Genomic DNA, 23430 nt, shown 5'->3' on the forward strand with positions numbered 1-23430 from the left:
GAATAGCACAACTTTATTCATTTAAAAAGCCAGAGTCTTCAACACTAACAACATCAACCAGGAAAACATGAAAGATTCTAGTCATTCTGCTCCTGGGGAAAAAAAAGCAGAAAGGGAGAATTAACTAATATAAATGTTGTAATTAATAAACAATAAAATGAGAAAATAACATTTATTTTGAAAAAGAGATTGGTTTTTGGGGATCCCTTCCATGGCCAGGCTCTGGCCTCCAGAGACCAGCTGGCACCGCATAAAACCGCTCTGGGGGCCAGACCCCTGGGTTGTGGGCTTCTGATTTGAAGGGTACACTATCATATTGTGGAGTTGATTTTCTCACTAAGAAATATAGTTTATACAGCTCCCTGTGAGAAGAGAGTTAACACAGCAGGTGCAGATACTCACTCCTGGCATCTCTACTGGGGAGCCTGGAACCATGATTCGTCGTGGCCAAATCCTAGAAATACGCCCTCAAAAGCTTCTTTATATCAGTCATTGATGGTTCTGTGTTTGCACCAGGAACAATGGACACGCCACAGCAACTTGTCAGGGGTGCTTCGCACAAACATCAAGATTGGTGATGGGCACCTCATTCACAGATGGGGTCCTGAGATTAGGTGACCAAGACTGGTCACAGCTGGATGTGGCTACGTGTCCAGCCCACCACGTAATGGCAAACCTGAGACCCAAGCGGGCTTCCCTGACCAGCCATCTCACTCCTGTCCCCAGGGTGGGAGTGCTTCTAGGAAGAAAGCACATCTATCTATGCAACCTAGATGGTGAAGGACTCAGAAGCTGTGCCCGTCTCTCCAGACTCCTCTGATGTTCATCTTTTTCCTGTTATCCTTGCTCTGCATCTCTTCCCTGGAATAAAGCCCACCTGTGACCTGTTCCTGTCCCAGGAGTCCTTATAGCCGATTAGCAAACATGTGGGTGGTCTTAAGGTTCCTAAAACACAACCCAATACACACACACACACACATACACACACACGGAAATTAAATTAAAAGTTCAAGGAACTCTTACTTTGAAGTGCTTTGATATTCCATTTTATTTAAATACACACACTCACACACATAATTACAACTCTGTAAATTAGTGAAATGGCACTCATTGGATGAATTAAATTACAACCAGTAAATGAGTGAACAGGAAAGACAAAGAGTTAAAGAAGATATTTGCAAAACATATAACTAAGAAAGTACATCTATACAATGAATTCTTATAAATCAATCATAAAAATGCAGAAAATCCAATACAAAAAGGGGCAAGGGATTTGAATAGGCACATCACAAACGAGAATATCCAAATAGCTAATAAATATATTAAAAAGATGCTTAACATCATTAGTCATCAGGAAACTGGAAAGTAAAACCACAAGACACCACTCCACAGCCACTGAGATGCTAAAATTAAACCAGATAAAACAAGCATCTTACAGTGACAACACCAAGTGGGAAGAAAGATGTGGAGCTATACTTACATTACTCTGGTCGGAGTGTAAATCGGGCCAGCACTCTGGAAAACTCTATGGAATTATGTACTACAGGGGAGTATATATGTGTATGTGTATATATATATATATATATATATATATATATATATATTTTTTTTTTTTTTTTTTTTTTCCCAATACGCGGGCCTCTCACTGTTGTGGCCTCTCCTGTTGCAGAGCACAGGCTCCGGATGCGCAGGCTCAGCGGCCATGGCTCACAGGCCCAGCCGCTCCGCGGCATGTAGGATATTCCCGGACCGGGGCACGAACCCGTGTCCCCTGCATCAGCAGGCAGACTCTCAACCACTGCGCCACCAGGGAAGCCCTATATGTATATTTTTTAGGAACCAGTGATCCTGTTGCTAGGTGTATACCCAACACAGATGCATACTTATGTTGACCAAACGACTTGTACAAGAAAATTCATAGCCTAATAGCAAAATAGTCCAAATGCTCATTATAATTGAGTGATTAAATGGATTGTGGTATATTCCAACAATAAAATCCTAGATGGTTATGAAAATGAACAAAGTACTGGTAGACACAACAAAATGGGTAAATCTACAAATATAACATTGAGTGAAAGAAGCTATACAGAAAACAGTACATAAGGTGTGATTATATCCACAGGAACTTCAAAAGCAGGCAAACCTAGAGGATGGTTTTAGAAAACAGGACATGGTTATCTTTGGGGCAGAGGTAGGGTTTAGGGCCTGGGGGAAGGTACTGGACACGTGAAGGTCTGAGCAAAGTTCTGTTTCTTGATCAAGATGGTTGTTACACATGTGTGCTCATTCGGTCCAAAATTTGTTCTGCTGTATGTGTATGAATTGTGCACTTTTCTTTATGCACAAGATGCTTCAGAAAAAGACTTACCAAAGTAATAATATGAAGATTGCAAGTAACTGAACCGATTCTGCAATCTGCTAGTGTGTGGCAACCGCTGTTTGATGTTACTGCAGGATGGTCCACATCAGGGAGCAGGGAGTACCCTAGGGATGTGCAAGTCTTTAAAGAAAAAAGTCCCTGTGGCTAATGAAAAATGGTAGTGACATTTGGCTGTTACCTGTTTGCATTTAGATGTCTTTAGAGATGGCTGACTCCCGAGAGGTAGAGACCAAGAAGGGGCTGCCTTGACCTCCCTCCAGCCCACACCCATCTTGAGCAGTTGGGAGAAGAAATCCCTCCCTGGCCTTTGTCAGCCATGACTTTGAATAAGAAAGTCTACTTCTCTTGAGCCTTACTCTTGGATGCATGGAGGAAGACAGGTTTTGAGTGAATAAGCATATGTTCAGAGGATATCAAAGTGACGTTGACTTTTGTGAGCTCTTTGCCAGAGGGACTTGGACTTATTTATTTTATTCATATTTATTAATATTTTATCTGATACATAGGGGTTTCTCAATAAACCATGGTTGAGGAAAAGAAGAAAGGAAGGAAAGAAAGAATCCTTGAATGAATGAGTGAATAAGTGAATGAATAAACAAATGAATGAATATAAAAGAAACTGGCCTGGATAGAACAGACTTAAGAAGTAATAATAGGGCTTCCCTGGTGGTGCAGTTGTTGAGAGTCCGCCTGCCGATGCAGGGGACACGGGTTCGTGCCCCGGTCCGGGAGGATCCCACATGCCGCGGAGCGGCTGGGCCCGTGAGCCATGGCCGCTGAGCCTGCGCGTCTGGAGCCTGTGCTCCGCAACGGGAGAGGCCACAACAGTGAGAGGCCCGCATACCGCAAAAAAAAAAAAAAAAAAAAAAAAAAAGAAGTAATAATAAAATAATGTGATAGTAATTATCAATTATTGAGCAGTATTGCAAGCGTTTAAGTCCCGATTCAAATCCTCACTCCCTGTGTGACATAAGTTTCCCCAGCTGTAAAATAAGTTAGTGCCTGCAAAATATAGGCCAGTGCCTGGTACATAATGTTATATACATGCTAGATATTCCTAACTGATTATGTCTAATATTTCTAACTGATTATGAACTCTACTTTCAGTGCTTAATAAACTTCATGTCATTTAATCCTTAAAATGCCCTGGGTGAAATAGACATTAATACCCATATTTCCCAGGTGTGTTAGCAAAATCAGGCAGGTAAAGAAAGTTACCCCGAATTAAACAATACTGGCTGACCTAAGATTCAAACCTTAAAATGTTTGGCTTCAAAAGTCTGTGTGTTTACCCTTTATGACGTATTTGTCATAATCATATTTGATATTTGATTTGAAATGGAAACTGATTTGACTTTCATTTCTTCATACACATGTGATCTAGAAAAAACAAAAAAAAAGTATTTCTTAATTGAGCCAGGCCATGGTAAGGTTATAAAATACTTTTGACTAAGTCATATTTCTCACTGCAGGCTTGGTAATCATTAAGCATACACTGGCTATCGTGCTGAATTTGCTTTCAGTTTCCTTCTCAGTGAAATAAAAGTCATCTTTGCTTCTATTCAAAACATAACACGAGTAGAATAACAAAAGCTGACCCTAATTGAATGATTTTCCTGGCACTGTTTTAAGTGACTCACATAAATTAGAATTTTCACTCTTCACAAATGTCCCTTGACATACCTGGTCTTACAGATGGGAATTGAAGATCCAGAGAAATAAAGTCACTTAGTCACCCAGCTAGTAAGTGACAAGCTAGGCTTGTGGTTTCATAAACTTAACCACTAGGACTATCCCAACTTCCTACAAGTCTCATGAAAACATAAAACCACATACTCAAGATCAAACCCAATTCCCATTAAAGAGGGCTAAAGGATAGAAAAGTTCAGTACAAATCTCAACACTTACTAGGAAAACTGTGAAAATAGATAATAAAAAAACACAATAATTCTTGCCAGCTAAGAAGAATCTTGGTTATTAGAGAAATGCAGATCAAAACTACAGTGAGGAATCACCTCACACCAGTCAGAATGGCTGTCATCAAAATGTCTACAAATAATAAATGCTGGAGAGGGTGTGGAGACAAGGGAACCCTCCTGCACTGTTGGTGGGAATGTAAATTGATACAGCCACTATGGAGAACAGTATGGCAGTTCCTTTAAAAAACGAGAGTATAGAATGTGGATATTATATACTGAATGTTGTGTAAACTTTATATATATTCGTACTTACTTGTATTTGCATAAAGAAACATTGGATGGTGTAGTCACTATGGAAAACAGCATGGAGGTTTCTCAAAAAACTAAAAAAAATAGATATGATCTAGGATATGACCATATGATCTAGCAATTCCACTCCTGGGCATATATGCGGAGAAAACCCTAATTCCAAAAGACACATGCACCCCAATGTTCATAGCAGCACTATTTACAAGAGCCAAGACATGGAAGCAACCTAAATGTCCATCGACAGATGAATGGAAAAAGGAGGTGAGTGGGATGAATTGGGAGATTGGGACTGACATATATATATTACTGATACTATGTATAAAATAGATAACTAATGAGAACCTACTGTATAGCACAGGGAAATCTACTCAGTGCTCTGTGATGACCTAAATGGGAAGGAAATCCAAAAAAGAGGGGATATATATATACATATAGCTGATTCACTTTGCTGTACAGTAGAAACTAACACAACATTGTAAAGCAACTATACTCCAATAAAAATTTTTAAAAATAAAAATAAAATAAAATAAATAAATGAATGTCTAAGACACACACAAAAAAGATGTGGTATATACATACAATGGAATACTACTCAGCCCTAAAAAGGAATGAAATAATGCCATTTGCAGCAACATGGATGGACTTATATATTATCATACTAAGTGAAATAAGTCAGACAGAGAAAGATAAATATCATATGATATCACTTATATGTATAATCTAAAATATGATACAAATGAACTTATTTACAAAACAGAAATAGACTCACAGACAGAAGAAAAAACATATGGTTTTCAAAGGGGGAAAGGCAGGGAGGGATAAATTGGAGTTTGGGATTAACAAATACACACTACTATATATAAAATAGACAATCAACAAGGATCTACTGTATAGAACAGGGAACTATATTCAATATCTTGTAATAACCTATAATGGAAAAGAATCTGAAAAAGAGCAGATAGATATGTATAGGTGAACCACTTTGCAGACATCTAAAACTAACACAACGTTGTAAATCAACTAGACTTCAATTTTTTAAAAAAGGAAGAACCTTAGAAAAGCATCTGATTTTCCTATTGTCTATTTAAAAAGGTATAGAAATGCATAGACATGCAGGGAAATACAAGGTCTAAATTTGAATATGTAAAAATGTGTACATTAAGATAAATTACTAAAGAAAGATTCAGGCATCAGTGTCATTATGTGCCTATGCGTTTTTTTTGTTTTTGTTTGTTTGTTATTTTTTTTTTTGCAGTACGCAGGCCTCTCACTGTTGTGGACTCTCCCATTGCGGAGCACAGGCTCCAGACGCTCAGGCTCAGCAGCCATGGCTCACGGGCCCAGCCGCTCCGCGGCATGTGGGATCTTCCCAGACTGGGGCACGAACCCATGTCCCCTGCATCGGCAGGCGGACTCTCAACCACTGCGCCACCAGGGAAGCTCTGCCTATGTGTTTTGACTGTGATCTGAAAGGGGATGCTGAGGCTCACGGAGTAGGGTCTCATCCTCCAAGGGTCATTCATTCTTTTCACTATTTGGCTCTCCTAACGACCTCTTGCTGAGTGCCCCCAGGTGAAGGGTGCTGGGGTGGAAGCTTCTGCATGTTATGTCATGCACAAGCAATACAACAGCTACAGACGTGGCTAAGTCTCTGTCTAGTTCTACTGCTATCTGCTAGATGGAGATAGAGATGAGATAGCAAAACCTTCTCCATCTGTATCCAGTTAGGAGGCTATTATTTATACCCCTATTATTTATAGACAGGGGGAAGCAGCGGGGCAGGGAAAGCAGATGTCAGTCTTAGCCTTGAGCCTTCAGTCTTGGCCCTGTTCCAACTTTCATTTTCATGAAGAGAGAAATCGAAACTTGTGCTTAGCTGAGAGTTAGTCAAGGAAGGTGTGTCCCTCCTCCCTGTGTGACAGGTTGCCGGGCACATATCAAGTGAGCCTGCAGCTGCAGGGCGGCCTCAGGGAACCTGGCCACCATGTGGATGCTGGTACCCGTGTCATTCACTCTCAAGCTGCTGAGCGCCTTCGTGCAGCACCTGGGCTCCATGTGGAGCAGCCTGGGGACCCTGTTCCCCCGGCTCAGTACAGCATTCTGGCCGGCAGGGGGCCAGAAGAGCCAGCAGCAGCGGGGCAGGAGAAAACCAAGGAAGCCCAGCAGGGAAGACAAAGAGGACCGCAATCTGCCCATCACCCCCATCAGCGTAAATTATCACTTCACCCGCCAGTGCAATTACAAGTGTGGCTTCTGCTTCCACACGGCCAAAACGTCCTTCGTGCTGCCGCTGGCGGAGGCCAAGAGAGGCTTGCTGCTGCTGAAGGAAGCGGGTGAGTCCGGACCCAGTACGAGATCAGGGGCTCAGCTGGTACGTGGCTGACTGACAGGAGGGGGCTGGGAGCGCGCATGGGCTGGACGGCTCCCCCAGAATCCTAGCGGTTCCCACAGCACAGGGAGGATGCCCTCCCTCCAGAGGATGTGGAGGTGAATTTGGGGATGGGTGTCTAGGCCTTCCCAGCCCGCAGAGTCGGCTGACCTGGGGCTAAGTGGAGCAAACCCATCCTCCTGACGCTGCTAAGCTAAGCGAGCCGCGCCTGCACCTGCAGGGTCCCGGTCCGCCCAGCCCGCGGAGCGAGGCACGTCGGGAAGGTCGTGCTGCACTCTGAGTCGGCCCGAAGCACTTGGGGTTTCCCAGAAACAGTTAATGAGGAAGGTTGCAAACAAATACAAACACTTTGACTTAAGAAACGCGATAGCTGAATCTTTTATTTTGGATTATTTACCTGTTCTTACTATGAAACTTTAGAGAAACTATTTACGACTCAAATAAGGCAATGGCTTTGCTCTGGAGACTCTCACTCAGTGTCACCACGTCAGTAACTCGAAGGCATCTCAGAGAGACCCCAGCCTGTCCAGTTCTACGGTGACATCTGCCGCTCCAGATCTGTCCTCCTGTCTTCCCTAGAACAAGTTCAGCCACATGGCCAACTTTTTTCTCAACTTGCTTACCTTTTTTTTTTTAGTAATTTATTTATTTAGTTTTGCTGTGTTGGGTCTTGGTTTCTGTGCGAGGGCTTTCTCTAGTTGCGGCAAGCGGGGGCCACTCTTCATCGTGGTGCGTGGGCCTCTCACTATCGCGGCCTCTCTTGTTGCGGAGCACAGGCTCCAGATGCGCAGCCTCAGTAGTTGTGGCTCACAGGCCTAGTTGCTCCGTGGCACGTGGGATCCTCCCAGACCAGGGCTCGAACCCGTGTCCCCTTCATTAGCAGGCAGATTCTCAACCACTGTGCCACCAGGGAAGCCCCAACTTGCTTGCCTTTTTTACAGACATGTAACATACATTTGCACAGACCTGCACACACCCAGGTAAACAGCACACAACTCTAGACAGAAAACAGCAGGGCACCCAAAGCGCACGCTCCCTTCAGCCCCTGCCCTTCCTGCCCAGGATAACCACTAGCTCTTACTCTAACACACACACTAGTTTTGCCGGATTTTGTGCTTGATATGGTGAGATCGTAGGCTTGCACTTTACTGGATCGGACTCATTTTGCTTCCCATACGCCTGCCCAGTCATCCACAGCTCATCCGATGCCTGACCCACCTTGCCGTTCCCATTGGGGTCTGGTTCAGGGTCTCATTATTTCTCACCAGGACTGCTGCAATTCATCTCATTGTCTCTGGGTCCCCTCTGAAAGCACGTTATCTTACTAAAATATATATTTTGATGGCTAACTCCCCCACTTAGCTCTCTTGCATGGCTTCCAAGCCCAAACTTGTCAGCACAGGCTTCAAGCTCAGTGTTGCCATCCTTCACCCCAATTCCTGAAGGGCCCCAAGCTGTGGACACATCATGTGACACAGTTCTCCCACAACACCTGCATTGTGGAGCCTGTGATCGCACTGTTCTCTCTTCCTGGAATGCTTGTCACCTCAGTCTCTGTTGGTGAACTTTCAAAGCTCCTTAGAATTATCCCTGGTCCTCGTCATGCAGAATGAATGCCCTCTCACCTTCCTTTGTGATCCCATGGCATTTGTTACAAATGCATGTATTATAGCATGTTTTATTTATTTTATTTTTTTACTTGAATGAAAGATTCTTTAAATCCTATAATGCTTCACAGTTTTCAAAAGTTTCACACACATGATTTCATATAATCCTAATTATAACCCTTTTTCTCCCTAGCCCTATCTTGCCCCTCCCCACTTCCCTCTCCCCACTGGTAACCACTAATTTGTTCTCTATATCTGTGAGTTTGATTCTTTTTTGTTTTATTCACTAGTTTGTTGCGTTATTTTAGAGTCCACACATAAATGATATTATACAATATTTGTCTGACTTATTTCACTTAACCTAATGCCCTCCAAGTCCATCCATGTTGCTGCAAATGGCAAAATGTCATTATTTTTTATGGCTGAGTAGTATTCCTTTGTGTATATATACCACATCTCCTTTATCCATTCGTCTATTGATGGACACTTTTAAAAAAATGTAAAAGCTTTTGCACAGCAAAGAAAACCATTGACAAAATGAAAAGACAACCTATTGAGTGGGAGAAGATATTTGCAAATGATATGACCGATAGAGGGTTAATAGCCAACATACATAAATAGCTGAGACAACTGAACATCAAAAAAAAAAACAACCCAGTTAAAAAATGGGCAGAACTGAATAGAAATTTTCCAAAGAAGAAATGCAGATGGCCAACAGGCACTTGAAAAGATGCTCAACACCACTAATCATCCGGGAAATGCAAATCAAAACCACAATGAGATATCACCTCACACCAGTCAGAATAGCCATCATCAAAAAGTCCACAAATAACAAATGCTGGAGAAGGTGTGGAGACAAGGGAACCCTCATACACTGTTGGTGGGAATGTAAATTGGTACAGACACTGTGGAGAACAGTATGGAGGTTCCTTAAAAAACTAAAAATAGAATTACCATATGACCCAACAATTTCACTTCTGGATATATATCAGAAAGAAGTAAAAACACTAATTTGAAGAGATACATGCACCCCAATGTTCATAGCAGCATTATTTACATTGCCAAGGTATGGAAGCAACCTAAGTGCCTACTGCAGCATATTTAAAATTGTGCTCTTGAGTTTTGTTTTTAATATCTGAGTCCCCAAAGAGTTTGAGTTCCAAGGTTGAAACCTAGCATTCTGCTTATCTTGCTGCCTAGCAAAGTATCTAGAAGGTAATAGGAATCTAATGAATGTTTTTGAATGGATGGATTAGTGCATGAATGAACAAATGAAGAGAGGTCTGGGGTTATGGAACAAACTTAGCCTCTTGATTCACATGGCCAGGATTTGAGTTCCTGCTCCAGCACTTAAACAATGTGTCAAGACATTTAACTTTCTGAATATCAGTTTAATATTCTTTAAAATACAGACAATAGTGATAACTCATATATCAACCTTAAAAAGTTGTTACAAATAAATAAATGCTCATATGTTTTTTAATAGAGTATAAACGATTACAGTTATAATTAATACTTTTATATCATGACCTCTCAGTTTTAAGTAAATAAAACCAAAGTTAGTTAAAATGGTTAAGGTATAGTATGGGTGATGTGTCCTGTAAGTAAGATTTCTGACAAATAGAGGAAAATCTATTTTGGTAGCTATTAAAATTTTAAATTTATTTTTAAATTTAAACAATAAAAGTACATTACATTTAAAATTACTGCTCTGGCTGAAGATGCTTCTACAATATATTATTTACTTCTTTGGCTTTTTTTTTTTTTGGCTAAGTTGGGTCTTTGTTGCTGCGCGCGGGCTTTCTCTAGTTGCAGCGAGGGGGGCTACCCTTCATTGCGGTGCACAGGCTTCTCATTGCGGTGGCTTCTCTTGTTGTGGAGCACAGGCTCTAGGTGTGTGGGCTCAGTAGTTGTGGTGCACGGGCTCAGTTGCTCCGCGGTATCTGGGATCTTCCCAGACCAGGGCTCGAACCCTTGTCCCCTGAACTGGCAGGTAGATTCTTAACCACTGCGTCACCAGGAAAGTCCACGTCTTCGGCTTCTGAACAGAGCGGACTGAATAGAACTCAAGCATTATGAGCATCAGCTATCGATCCGTGTGCCGTGACAGGATGGCTTGTAGGTTGGCACCACTGTGAATCAATTGCTCCTCGTCTAAGCTCTTAGCAACATCTCTACATCCTGTTCGTTCAGTTTTCTCATTCTTTCATCACCTCTAACCTAATCCTCAAACTCCTCACGGGCTACACCACTGGCCAATGCACTGTTTCACTTTCTCTAGTTATCTGCCCCTATTTAACCACACTTTTAGGGGATCGTATTTTTATTGGATAATAATGCTCATCCTACAAGCCACCTCCTAGCATGTTAGCGTATAAATAGTGAGGTGTTATAATTTACCACTGCCCCATTGTAGAAACATCTGAGAGTAAAAGAGGTGCTAGAAAAAACTAACTGATGAGATTTGGTCCTCCATAAACCGGGACTGTCCTGGGAAAGCTAGGATGGAGGGCGACCCTGCACACTTAGAAAGATCAAAGGCTTTGGAGCTTGGGCGTATGTCCTAGTGCCACTTTTCTCTCATCTCATTCTATTACATTGAGAATATACTACTTTTGCCATTAAAATAATAATGGATGTTGGTGAAGTGGAAAACTAGAAGGAAAAGCCGTGCTCTGTCTGTCCCAGGTATGGAAAAGATCAACTTCTCTGGTGGGGAGCCATTCCTCCACGACCGGGGCAGATACCTTGGCCAGCTGGTGAAGTTCTGCAAACAGGAGCTGCAACTGCCCAGCGTGAGCATAGTGAGCAACGGGAGCCTGATCCGGGAGAGGTGGTTCCAGAACTACGGTGAGAGCCTCACGTGGCACGGGACGGCCGCCTCTGTCACTGTCTGTTGCTCTATTTCCCTCCATCCCGGGCTTTTGGCCAGGCCTGCTGGGAATCCAAAGGGAGGAAGAAACAAGTGGGCTTACTCTAATCTCTTTTCAAGCTGGTAGGGCTCTAAGTCAACAAGTATGGCAAGGCAGATAACAGAACAGACTAGCCCCAGAACTCTTCTGTCCATTATCAGCGTAGCTAGTTTTAGCTGAGCCGCTAGTGGGGAGAATTAACGCAGTGTGCAGTTTTGCAAGCCCTGACCTTATCGTTTGCTATTCATGTTTAATTTTTAAAGTATTTTCGGAAATAACTCTATTTTAGTAGTCTCGTGTACAAATTAAGTGATTAGACTAGAACAGTCGTTCTCACCTTTGGCTGCATATTTGGCTACTGAGGAACTTTATAAAATATCTGTGCTGGGACTGGACTCCAGACTAATTATATCAGAGCCTCGTGGTATGTGGACAGGCCAAGTTGGGGTGCTCCGAGGGATTCCACTATACGACCCAGGGTTACAAACCCCTGGTCCTAAGACTGGGAAGCTAAGTTTTACATAGATGTTAATATTCAGAGAGCAGTACCTGGAATTTAGGAGGCACTTGAAAAATGTTAGCTATTATTACTACTATCATTTTGGGAAACAGTTCTAACTGAACTCTTAGAGTGTGCTTTGCTTTGTGTAAGTTGTTTGAGCCTTGAAATCATCCAAAGGGTAGTTGCACTTGTGATCTGTTGAGGACACTCACAGCAGATCTCTGATAAAATCCTCCTTCCAAGATGATGAAGAACTGGATGTGGATCTGGGTGTGGATGTGGGTAGAACAGCCCACCTGAGGAAGGTTAACAGGAAGACCACAGGGCAATGAGTCAACATCAAAATGACCATGAAGGGAGTCACTCAGTGAAAGAGGGGGTTCAGAAGTTCAAAAGTAAGCTTTGGGAACCAGATTCAGAGCAATAAGACAGGGTTAGGGAGCTGTGTGATCAGAGAAGAACTGGTTGGGTTTGCTGTCTGTGTCCCCAGGGCAGCGTGCTCTCTCCAGGATGGGCTCTACATGCTGTCAATATGGTGTAAAGAGTAGGGACCAGGAGGGTTGCTGCACCTTTGGGTCAAAAGCTCAAAGGTTGTACGGGAGAGGTGGTGCCAATTAGTGAATTCGGAAGTGCCTAAGAAAAAGGATCATTAGCGGTAGGGAGACAAAAAGAAAGTGTAAGGATTATTAATAGTGGACACGTGGACAGTCATTTATGAACTTTCGTTGATCCTGGTCCTATATGGGAGTTCAAGGTTAGTGCTGCCACATGCTCAAATTATTAAAGATACACCATAAATCTACATTCTGTGTTAAATCTATCCCCCCAAAAATAGTTGCAAAGAGCTTGAAATATTTTTAGATGTCTGGAGGAACAAACAAAACGTTTATGTCTACCTATCTACCTACCTATGTCTACCTATGGTCCATAAGGCTCCAATTCTCCACCTCTGGCTTAAAGGCCTGTGTCTGCATCCTTGGATGGAAAAGCCTAATGGTGACGGTTTTCCCTCAGGGGAATATTTGGACATTCTCGCCATCTCCTGCGACAGCTTTGACGAGCAGGTCAATGTCCTTATTGGCCGTGGTCAAGGAAACAAGAACCACGTGGAAAATCTCCAAAAATTGAGGACGTGGTGCCAAGATTACAGAGTGGCCTTCAAGATAAATTCTGTCATCAATCGATACAATGTGGACGAGGACATGACGGAACAGATTAAAGCCCTGAACCCCATCCGCTGGAAGGTACGTACCCAGTCGCTTTTGCTGGTTGTAATTAAGAGAACGGTCAGGAGAGACTTGCTTTGGCAAAACCCGAAATGATAGGGATACAGAGAACTATGGACTCAGAGAGCCAGTTGGGAAAGCAGGCCCTTGGTCCTTCTTTCAGCTCTGCTAAACGTTAACTACTTACGTTCTCTTTGCCTCAATTTCCCCCTTATAACTGATTTCCTTCTGGGAAATTGTGAAAGTAAATATAAAAGAATACGAGAAGTGCTTGGAGATATTCTGAAGAATATGTTCATAGGAAGTCTAACTCGTATGTGTTTATTAAAATAATAAGACTGGTTTGTCTTAAAAACTCTTGGCCTATTTATAAATGGGTATGTGTTCTTCATAAATTCTGTTAGTTCATTTTTCATAGCATTATTAGAAGCTTTTGGGAGAAAGGCCATCCCCAAGTGGTAGCAAAATTCATTCCCAAGATTCATTCACCCAGATGTGTGCTTTAGGGCTTAGCCCCACTCTCAGCTACTAAAAAGTCTAAGGTTCAAATACTCGTAAGCCAGTTCACAGTGACTTACAGCACCCACCATGCACAGATGCTTACAAAGAATTATAAACTGAAGGTTTCTGCCCCTGGCTCTTCTTCAGAATGAACTCAGGGAACTGTTTCAAATCAGCTTCTTGGGCCTCATCCTATACCCACTATCCTGAAACAGATTAGCAGGAGGGTTTGTGTGAATATGTATTCCTAACAAGCTGCCCCGATGATTGCTATGCAGGTATCCAAAGTCTGTGCCTGAACCCCAGACTAATGCAACTAAAGATAAGATGTAGAATTCAATTCTAGCAAGTAAAAGAGTTAAAGAAAACTCTTGTACTATAAAGCTATGTGTGCTGGGATAATGTGCCAGGGTGAAACAGGCAAGCTTTATTTCTGCCAAAGAGCCAGGAAGACTTCGTGTAGGAGGAGGTATTTGGCTCCTGCTTGGACAGAGGGACAGAATTTCCACAGGTAGAGAAGACCTAGGGAAGGAATTCCTGTCTAGACACCAAGAAAACCTTTCCTATCAAAGCTGCCTGGGATGTGCTGTTAATCCCACGTTAGCGTTCAGAGAAGGGTTGTGGAGATGGGAAAGGGATTAATGTATTATTTTCCTGAGGTTATCCTGTAACATGTGGAAATGGGTTATGGGAAACAAGAAATGTTTCTTACTTTAAAAAGTTTTAATTTGTATGTTGAACTTGATGTTTGTTTATATATGTAAGTAAGCTGGAATATCAGCCACTCTCCCAGGTCCAGGAGGAACTGAAAACAGCTACAGAAACAGGGGTGATGGGAGGACCCCAGGCTATGACCCACTGTGTGGAGGCGTCAGAGGAGAGCCAGAGGGCTAAGCTCCAAGCTCTTAGATTTCCCTTCTAGAGCCCCCTGCCAGTCATCACTCATGTACTATACTTATATATTATAAATACATATTATATATATTTTTTCTCATAGCTTTGGTTTGCTCATGGCTCCTTGTCACTTCTCCTCTATCTCTTTTCTCCAATCTTTCGACCCCTACTCTGGCTTCCACTTGCCTGATTCACTCCAGAATTGCCTTTTCAAACTTCTGACTTTTTTGGAGGGAGAGGATTAGCTGCTGTCCATTTAGAAAACAGTTTTTGCATCAGATCACTGAGGTCTGCAGGATGCAAATTGATGTAAACCTGGATCAGGTGTCAACTGTTATGCAATTGCTCACGTGGTTCAGAACCTGGTCCTCCAGGCAGCCTCCTCCACAGGAGGCCCTGGGCTTGCAGGCAACCATTATTTTGTAGTCTGAAAATATTAGGTTATAAGACTAGATCAAATGTAATCTAGACCAGTTTTTAAAAATTGATATTTTGGGAATGTTTGGGCTTCTAGTACCATATCCCTAAATTTCAGGGCATGTTCTCATTTCCCCAGAGCAGTGTCTTTCTAGAATGTTCCCTAGTTGGAGGAGTCTTCTTTGCTCAGGTGAGGTTCAGGGAGAAATGAGATTTGGGGCAAAAAGAGATGGAAAGCTCTTCACAAAGCCAACACCACACTTGTGTTTCAGGTCTTCCAATGCCTCATAATTGAAGGTGAGAATTCTGGAGAAGATGCTCTGAGAGAAGCAGAACCGTTCGTGATAAGTGATGAAGAGTTTGAAGCGTTCTTGGACCGCCACAAAGACGTGCCCTGCCTGGTGCCCGAGTCTAACCAGAAGGTTGTATGAAGCAAATGTTGTTTTGTTCCCCATCACACATTTAGCTCCAAACAGGATAGTGTCTCCACCAAGGGCTGCACACACTGCGGCTTTGGAGGGTTTGCGTGGAGAGATGGGAGTAGTCTCAGGGCTGAGGTGGAAGTTTCACTAGGTCTTTAGGTTTCCCATGTGAAAAATTGGATCCATCCTGTCAGTCCAAATGTATGTATCATGTAATTTAAACAGTGTCAGCCAAAGCACGTCTACAGTTTGGAGCTTCCAGGTGTTATCAGAGACAGAGTAAATAATCAGTGTGTTCTCAGAAGCTAAAGAAAAAAAAGAACTTATTCAAAGCTACATTACTGCAGTGTTAGGGACAGGAGTAAAAAATTGAAAGTAGCCTGATATTCAACTTACAGAGAACAGGTAAGCTCATGTTCCCTGTATGGAATGTTATACTGACTATATAACCTATTTCAAAGAATATTAGGGAACAAGGATAAATTTGCATGATATGATATTAGGTACAAATGAAGAACTACAGGAAAAATTCATTTGACCTTTAATCCTAACGTGCAAAAAAGGTGTGTATGTACACATCCCATGGTCATCTTGGGATAATGGGACTATCAGTCATTTTTGTTTACCTTGATAACTGTTTGGACTTTAAATTTTTCTAAAATAGGTAGTTTTATTATTTTTAAAGTATTTAAAAATCAAAAGCTTTCCCCATCTTCCGCCAAAGAATCTCTCCCTCATATGCTTACATCATATTAGAAATTTGAGAACAAGGATTCATTCCTTATACTTCAGAGTAATGTTGACCAGAGTACGAATAAGAAAATTCCTGAATGGGGTCAGAGCAGCTTTTGAAAAGAAGCCAGAGAACAGAGGAGAATACTCATGTCTCTACACTATTTTATTTGACTTTTTAAAATTTGTCTTAATTACACAGGTAATGTGAGATCAAAGAAAATATGTCATAAATTACTGCTTTTTGAGCACTTCACAGAGGCTTCATGAGCCAGAAATATTACCCCCATTTTAGAAACTCTGAGGCTGGGTCATAGGGTTAACTGACCTCACCTACATGACAGAAAGGGTTAGCTGACCTCACTCATGTCAGAGGTAAAGTGAGCTGATCTCACCTACATGAGAGGCGTGGTTAGCTGACCTCATCTGTGTCAGAGGTACAGTGAACTGACCTCATCTATGTCAGAGGTATATTAACTGACATCATCTGTGTCAGAGGTGAAGTTAGCTGACCTCGCCTGTGACAGAGGTAGAGTTAGCTGACCTAACCCATGTCAGAGGCAGAGTTAACTCACCTCCCTTAGAGCCCAGCAAGGGACAAACTGGGGTTTGGATAACTCCAAAGCCTGAGAAGCTTACTAGTCAGTTCATTTCAAACTTCATTGTACAGACACCCCCCCAGGCAGGGTCTTGCTAAAATGCAGATTTAGAGTCCGCAGGGTTGGGGAAGTTATTGAGAGGAGGTGACCACTATTTGACCCAGAGCTGGACTGGGGCAAGGGGAGGCTCCTAACCCCTCCTCTGTCTTCAGGACGTGCACTCCCACGGTGAGACCATCTGGATGGCACATGTGACTGAACCCAGCTCAGACTTCTCTATAAACTTTTAAGACGAGCAGAGGGTGCTGAGGTCTTCTTGTCTTGCAGGGCACCCAAGACAAGCTTTGTGTGTCAGTTCCCTTGCTTTGGTGAGGTCAGCTCACTTCACCTCTGACATAGGAGAAGTCAGCGAACCCTGCCTCTCATGTAAGTGAGGTCAGCTAACTATACCTGACAGAGGTGAGGTCAGTTAACTATATCTCTGACATAGGTGAGCTCAGCTAACTTTACCTCCAATGTAGGTGAGGTCAGCTAACCATACCTCTTATGTAGATGAGGTCGGTGAACTCTGCCTCTGACATAGGTGGGGTCAGCTCACTTTACCTCTGACGTGGGTAAGGTTTCACCCAGGGAACTCCCAAGTTTGCAAACCAGCAAGCAGGTCTGAGGTGGACCCACGATTCAGCATTTTAACCAGCTCCCAGGTGATGCTGATGCCTGGCCCACCTCCAGACATTCAGGAACAAGGTCCCGAACTGGCCATGCACAGGAGGAATTGGCAAACTACAGCCCGTGGGACAAACCCAGAATGCAAGCCAAGAACGGTTGGAAAAAAAATCAGAACAAGAATGACATCTGTGACTCATGAAAAGTATACGAAATGCAAGTTCAAGGTCGATAAGGAAGGTTTCAGTGGAACACAGCCACGCTTCCTCTCTAAGCATTGTCTACAGTGGCTTTTAGTTGCCACAGAGACCACATGGTCTATGAGGCTGAAAATATTTACTCTCTGGCCCTTTACAGAAAAATGTTTGCACACTCCTACCTATATGGGGTACGTATAGAGGGTATACCTTCCTATGAGAGTGTAGGCACACTCTCTATATACCTATAGAAGGCATAACTAGTTACGAGTAATGTAAGTAATATTAAAATCCTCAGATAAGCTCCCAGGTAATAGCATTAAAGGGATTCTGCTTTATTCACTGAAAAGGGGGTCCATCAGAGGCATGGCGGACACAGGGAATATTGAACAATGAAGGACAGGGTTCCCCAGAGCTAGAGGAAATGGGGAAATTAGCCTGGGGGTTTCACTGTCAGAGGAGCTTTCAGAGTGGCATGTGACCCTTCCAGCATGGGGCAGAAGCCAGCCTGCTAGAATCTGCTAGAATCCGAATGGACACAAACAGATGGCTCGGAGATGAGTGTTAGGTGGGTATGGGGCACTGGCAGATGGCTCACCTTGTAAGGGACGCATCTAAAGACACTCAAGAGATGTAAGCAATGTGGCCTCCAGAAATAATAAAGCACAAACGCACAAACGCGGTAAGACAGGCAGTTGAGCAAACGTACTGAAAAACACGCTCGAGACTAAATTGGTATGTGATTTCTGCTTTGCAGATGAGAGATTCCTACCTTATTCTGGATGAATATGTGAGTATGTCTAATGCATTATAAAATGATCCCTTAAAAATTCATTAAGCGGCAAGGTCAGGGTTGAGTTATAATCAGCATAACCGCTTAGTCCATATTCATTCTTTCTGGCCAGCATTTCACGTTTTTATTGTCACTGACGAACATTAATATTATAGAGCCCTTACTTCGCTGTGTCCATCTCTGAGCTAAGGAGTTGGGCAGGCAATGGCTTGAATCTGGTCCCAGTGTTTTCACACACCTGCACTCGAGGGTCTTTTCCCTGTGGCTATGGACCCATGGATGTCGCACGGAGCTGACATCACACAAAGCAGTGTCCTTTGTTACGCCATCTTCGGCTGGGTTCTCTGGTCAAGGGGCACCCCGGGATCTTTGCAGGAAGGACATGTCACCCTTGACGTCATTGCCTTTAATACCTCAGATGCTGCCAGCTTGTCCTCTGACAGATAGCTCTTGGCTTTGGAGAGAAGAGGTTACAGTTCCTCTCCAAAAGCCACTGGTACCTTCCTACCCCACTGCCTTCCAAAGGAAGAGATATGCCATCATTCTCCAAACTGAAAAACAAATCACTTCTCCCTTTCCTTGTGTCTTTTTCTTTTCTTTTTCTGTCCCAATTCATAAACTTTTGCCAATATTTCTAGCACTGGACAAATAATTCCATTCAAAGATCTGTTTTTAAGAAATGAGCTCCAACAAGAACCATGGCTTTTCTATATTTAAACTGAATTTGGTGTTTCGAGAAATGCTTCCTGTGACTTTTGATATTTTATTATTTTCAAGTTAAATAGTGATGATTCACAGTCATTCATTTGTTGTCAATATGTGCTTTCTTTAAGGAGCAGAGGGGAAAAGGTGGTAACACAAATGTTCAGTTAATGGGTTCAAGGTAGAGAGGAAAAGTCAAACAGAATTTATTTTTGGAGTACCATGACTGGCTGGGGATTGCTTTTTTCTTGGCTGGGGATTTTGACCAGTGTTCCTCCACAAACTCTCTGGTTTCTGTACAGTTGGAATAAATAGAGTAGGAACAAAATTTACTTTTGGCAATCTAAGAACATTTTGATTCAACAAGTGTTACTACAAAATGCTGTGTGCCATGGTAGGTCACAGAGGTGAGAAGATCTGGTTCCTGTCTGTAAGATGCTTAATCTAGGATAAAAACCAAGACCCTTAGCAGGGCATGTGCTACTCTTCTTGATGTGGGACGTGCCCGCCCCTGTATCACCTTTCTTACCATGCTATCTCCCTTTCGTAAAAGAAGCTTTTACACTTTTTTTTATTTACACTTGTTTTTTTAAATTCCTGCACACACAGTTTTCACTCCAGGAATACCACCTACCTGAAATTTCCCAAAATCACAGCCCTGCTTCACACTTCTGGGCTTTTCCGATATTGTTCTCTCTAGTTTGCAATTTCAAAACATAACTTAGATGGCAACACTTTTTGGAAACCTTTCCTGATTACCCCGCCCCCCAGTGGAGGGACAGGCACGTGTATATAATTCTGTTTATCATGCCCTTACCTGGTCTCAGGTGTTCACGTGGGTGATGGGAGCTGGTTGAGTACAGAGATGATGTCCCCAGAGTTCAACGTCCCCAGTGAAGCATCTGGTTCACAGCTCTCCACAAACATCTGTTGAAATGATTGGCACATTAAAAGTCATTTTGAGTTGATCCCCCAAATTGAGTTTTACAGGAAATATCCCAATTTCTGTCATGAATTTCCTAGATGCGCTTCGTGAACTGCAGAAACGGGCGGAAGGATCCTTCCACGTCCATCCTGGATGTTGGCGTAGAAGAAGCTATAAAATTCAGCGGCTTTGATGAAAAGATGTTTCTCAAGCGAGGAGGGAAATACGTATGGAGCAAGGCGGACCTGAAGCTGGACTGGTAAAGCTGAAGGCTGAACAATCTTCAGCCCATCTGTGGGGACCGCCCTGGCACTCAGCGCGTGGCTGCCCTGCTTCCCGTAGGCACTGCCAGCGGCCCCAAATTCGATTTTCGGTCGTACGTGGAATCTGATTGCCTGTGGTAACTGAACAGATAAATAACTGGGAAAATTGAAATCCTTAGAACATGCAAGACCATTAACTTTACTTAATTAGCTTATTATGGATTTAATTTTTGAGTAGTATTTACTGACTCCTATATTTCCATTTTGAAGTTATTTTTCTAGTCCTTTCATTTGATAGTTATTTTCCCATATGGAAAAATTACAAATTATCTCCCCCGATTATTTCTGCTTGCGGTGAGGCTCTTTCCTTTTCGGCCTTTATATCACTGCAATCTTGGACTTTTTACCCAGAAGTTTAGAAATAGTCCATACATGTTTCCAAGAATAAGAAATGCTCATCTTACCAGGCTTTGATAAGTACCTAGAAGGAGATAACTCCTCTCCCCGGGGGCTCTGCATGGCCCTGACCCACGCTGACTATTCCAGGAATGTGAGTGATCTCTGGGGCTCCCCTTTCTCTTCCAAGATTCTTAACAAAACCAAGGTGTGCTTTAAATTTAGTGAGGAAGTTGACATGGGGTCAGGGCTTGGGTTGCTGTGTGAATCTGCTGAGTCTGTCAAGCAACAGCATATGAGTTTACTTGCTTGGTTGTCCCCGTGTCCCTGAAAAGCGACACGTTCCTGGACTGGCATGAACTCATCTGCAAAAGCAGCAGGCAAAGGTGGAGCAAAGGGTGTGGCGAAGAGTGTAGGATGAACCAGAATTTTCTGTAAATGAAGCTGTGGCACAATATAATATTTCCCATTTAACTCCGAATCACTTGGAATAAGAATGTAATCTAGGTCAATATAAGATCCAGAGCCTTCCTTTGCTAGGCTAAGAAAGAGCTTGAGGGAAAATGTCACTGAATTGGGACAAGAAAAAAAAAATTCTCCTCTTGGAAATACCACATTCAGTTTGTTCATGCAACCTAGACAGTATACCATTTCCTGGGAAATAATAAGTTCCTATCACTGTTTTACAAAAGCAAAATCATGGACAAATTTTTGCTCAAAGAACTCTTGTAATCCAGCTGCAGTTCCAGAGTTGGCCACTAGGTGGCATTTAAATGTTGCCTGATTCTGCTATGCAGCCATGCAGAAATTCCGCTTCAGAATCTTTTTTCAACACTTGGTGATTTTGAAAGTGGTTTATGTGATTTTTTTTTTTTTCCCAGAAAAGATATTCCTACTTCAAATTTTAAATCACTGTAATTCAACTGAAATATGTTTGTGTGTCTTCTGTGATAGAATTGTTGTCATGTATTTTCCATTTTATTTTATGTTTTTAGGAAAAAAAAAAGAATTAGAAAGTATTTTTCCTCTGTGGGTCTTGATAGTATCTAAACCATGACGACCTTAATATAATCAGATAACCATAAAACAGGTTTTTTGTTTCTTACTTAACATGAGTTTACTTTGCTGACCATTACATTATTCCACAGAGAAAGGGCACATATGTGAAAGCACAGAAGACATTGTGTGGTATCCAGTAGATGCTCAATTATTATAATCTGAAACAAAATCTGAATCTGAAGCCCAAATCCTCTGAGTTGAAGTGAATTTCTCTCGAGTTGAGGGAAACTGCATTTCTCTTTCCCCAAAGGGAAGTATAAAACAAAACACTACACTTGAGAAAAAAAAAAAAAAAATATATATATATATATAAAGAGAAAAAAACAAAAAAATAAAATACAAAAATGAACAAAAATCAGAAAAAGAGAAAAACAAATAAGCTATTTTAAATGCACTTTCCAGCTGTTTTTACACCACAACCCCCTTTCTTATGCACTGAGAGAATTTTCAAAGCCTTCATGTTTAAAATATTCAAATGTTCATTTTTCTTAAGTGGGAGAAGTCAGGACATTTATCATTAGAGTAAAATTCAAGTTTGGATTATATAACATTTTGCTTTATAGTTTCAGTTTTTAAATATGTGTATCAGCTTTGTGAGACATATTCCTTTTTATTAGGAAAAAAGGTAATTTAAGTGAGGTGTCTCAATTTAAGTGTTAAAGGCAAGTATTTTGTGGTGCTTTCAATTATTGCTTAGTTTGGCTTGTGATACTATGAATGGAATTTTGTCTTAAGAAACCTAGAAAGATCAGACATTAGTAGCAGCGTACTGGTTTAGAAAGGATGAACCATCTCTGTTATTTAGTGATAAATGCTATGAAAGTTGCCTGTTTAAGTTTGAAGATGAATGAGATCATTTGGCTGAATCATCTGAAATGTCAGCTCCTATTCTATGACAATCTGGAGTTTGGAGTCTAGTTGTTGGATCAGTAATGAGAATCATGATACTAAAACAGGCGGACAAATTCTCAATGAGCCTCCATCAGGCAATAATTCATCCCGTAGGCTGCTCTTCTGCTGAAAGGACTGTTTCATTCACTGCGATTCGTTGAAGACTAATCATGCAATAAGATTTTAAGGTTTTTTCTTGAGTATATTTAGGACATTCTTAATTTTAGAGAAATATATGTAAATATGTATATTTTTTTCTCCATATATGATGCTCTTGACTACTGGTCTGTTGTATTGTAAGATGTTATAATACATTAAAGTATTTTTTGTACATTACCTTCACTTTCAGTGGGTCAATGTAATGAAGTCTCTCCTTGGTGTGTGTTTTAAAGTAATTACATGCTTTTACAAACCACCCTCGCTAAAGGCAAGCTTCTTGATAAGCAGGAAGCTTATCAATAATTAATAAGCACATCTCAACCAACCCACTGGGCAACAAGATGGAGCAGAGGTGAGCCCCTGGGGAAAAAACTCCTTGTGTTCTAAAATAAAAGCCAGCCTCTTGGGGGCCCAGTGTCCAAAACTTGATCCCTTCTGAAGGAATGAATTCCTGCAGACAGGCAGCAGGAATAGTACCAGCCCAGGGTACAGTGGTCGTAGAACCACCATTCTGAGTGTGACCTGGTCAGCAGTCCAAAGGGCAGGCATCTGGCACCCTGGAGTCCTAGG

At 42.1% G+C, this 23430-nt stretch overlaps 1 protein-coding gene across 1 annotated transcript; it reads left to right on the forward strand.

Moving 5' to 3' along the window:
* Positions 1–6592: 6592 nt before the first annotated feature.
* RSAD2 (radical S-adenosyl methionine domain containing 2) lies at positions 6593–20760 on the forward strand (the record flags this gene model as incomplete). Its single annotated transcript, XM_082851672.1, has 6 exons — positions 6593–6941; positions 11293–11454; positions 13033–13262; positions 15329–15478; positions 18430–18462; positions 20191–20760. The coding sequence occupies 6 exons, from the start codon at positions 6593–6595 to the stop codon at positions 20353–20355; spliced, it is 1089 nt and encodes a 362-aa protein (XP_082707798.1). The 3' UTR covers positions 20356–20760.
* Between the last annotated feature and the right edge of the window lie 2670 nt (positions 20761–23430).

Source organism: Leucopleurus acutus, assembly GCF_964270905.1.
Source record: "Leucopleurus acutus genome assembly, chromosome: 12".
Classification (NCBI taxonomy): Eukaryota; Metazoa; Chordata; class Mammalia; order Artiodactyla; family Delphinidae; genus Leucopleurus; species Leucopleurus acutus.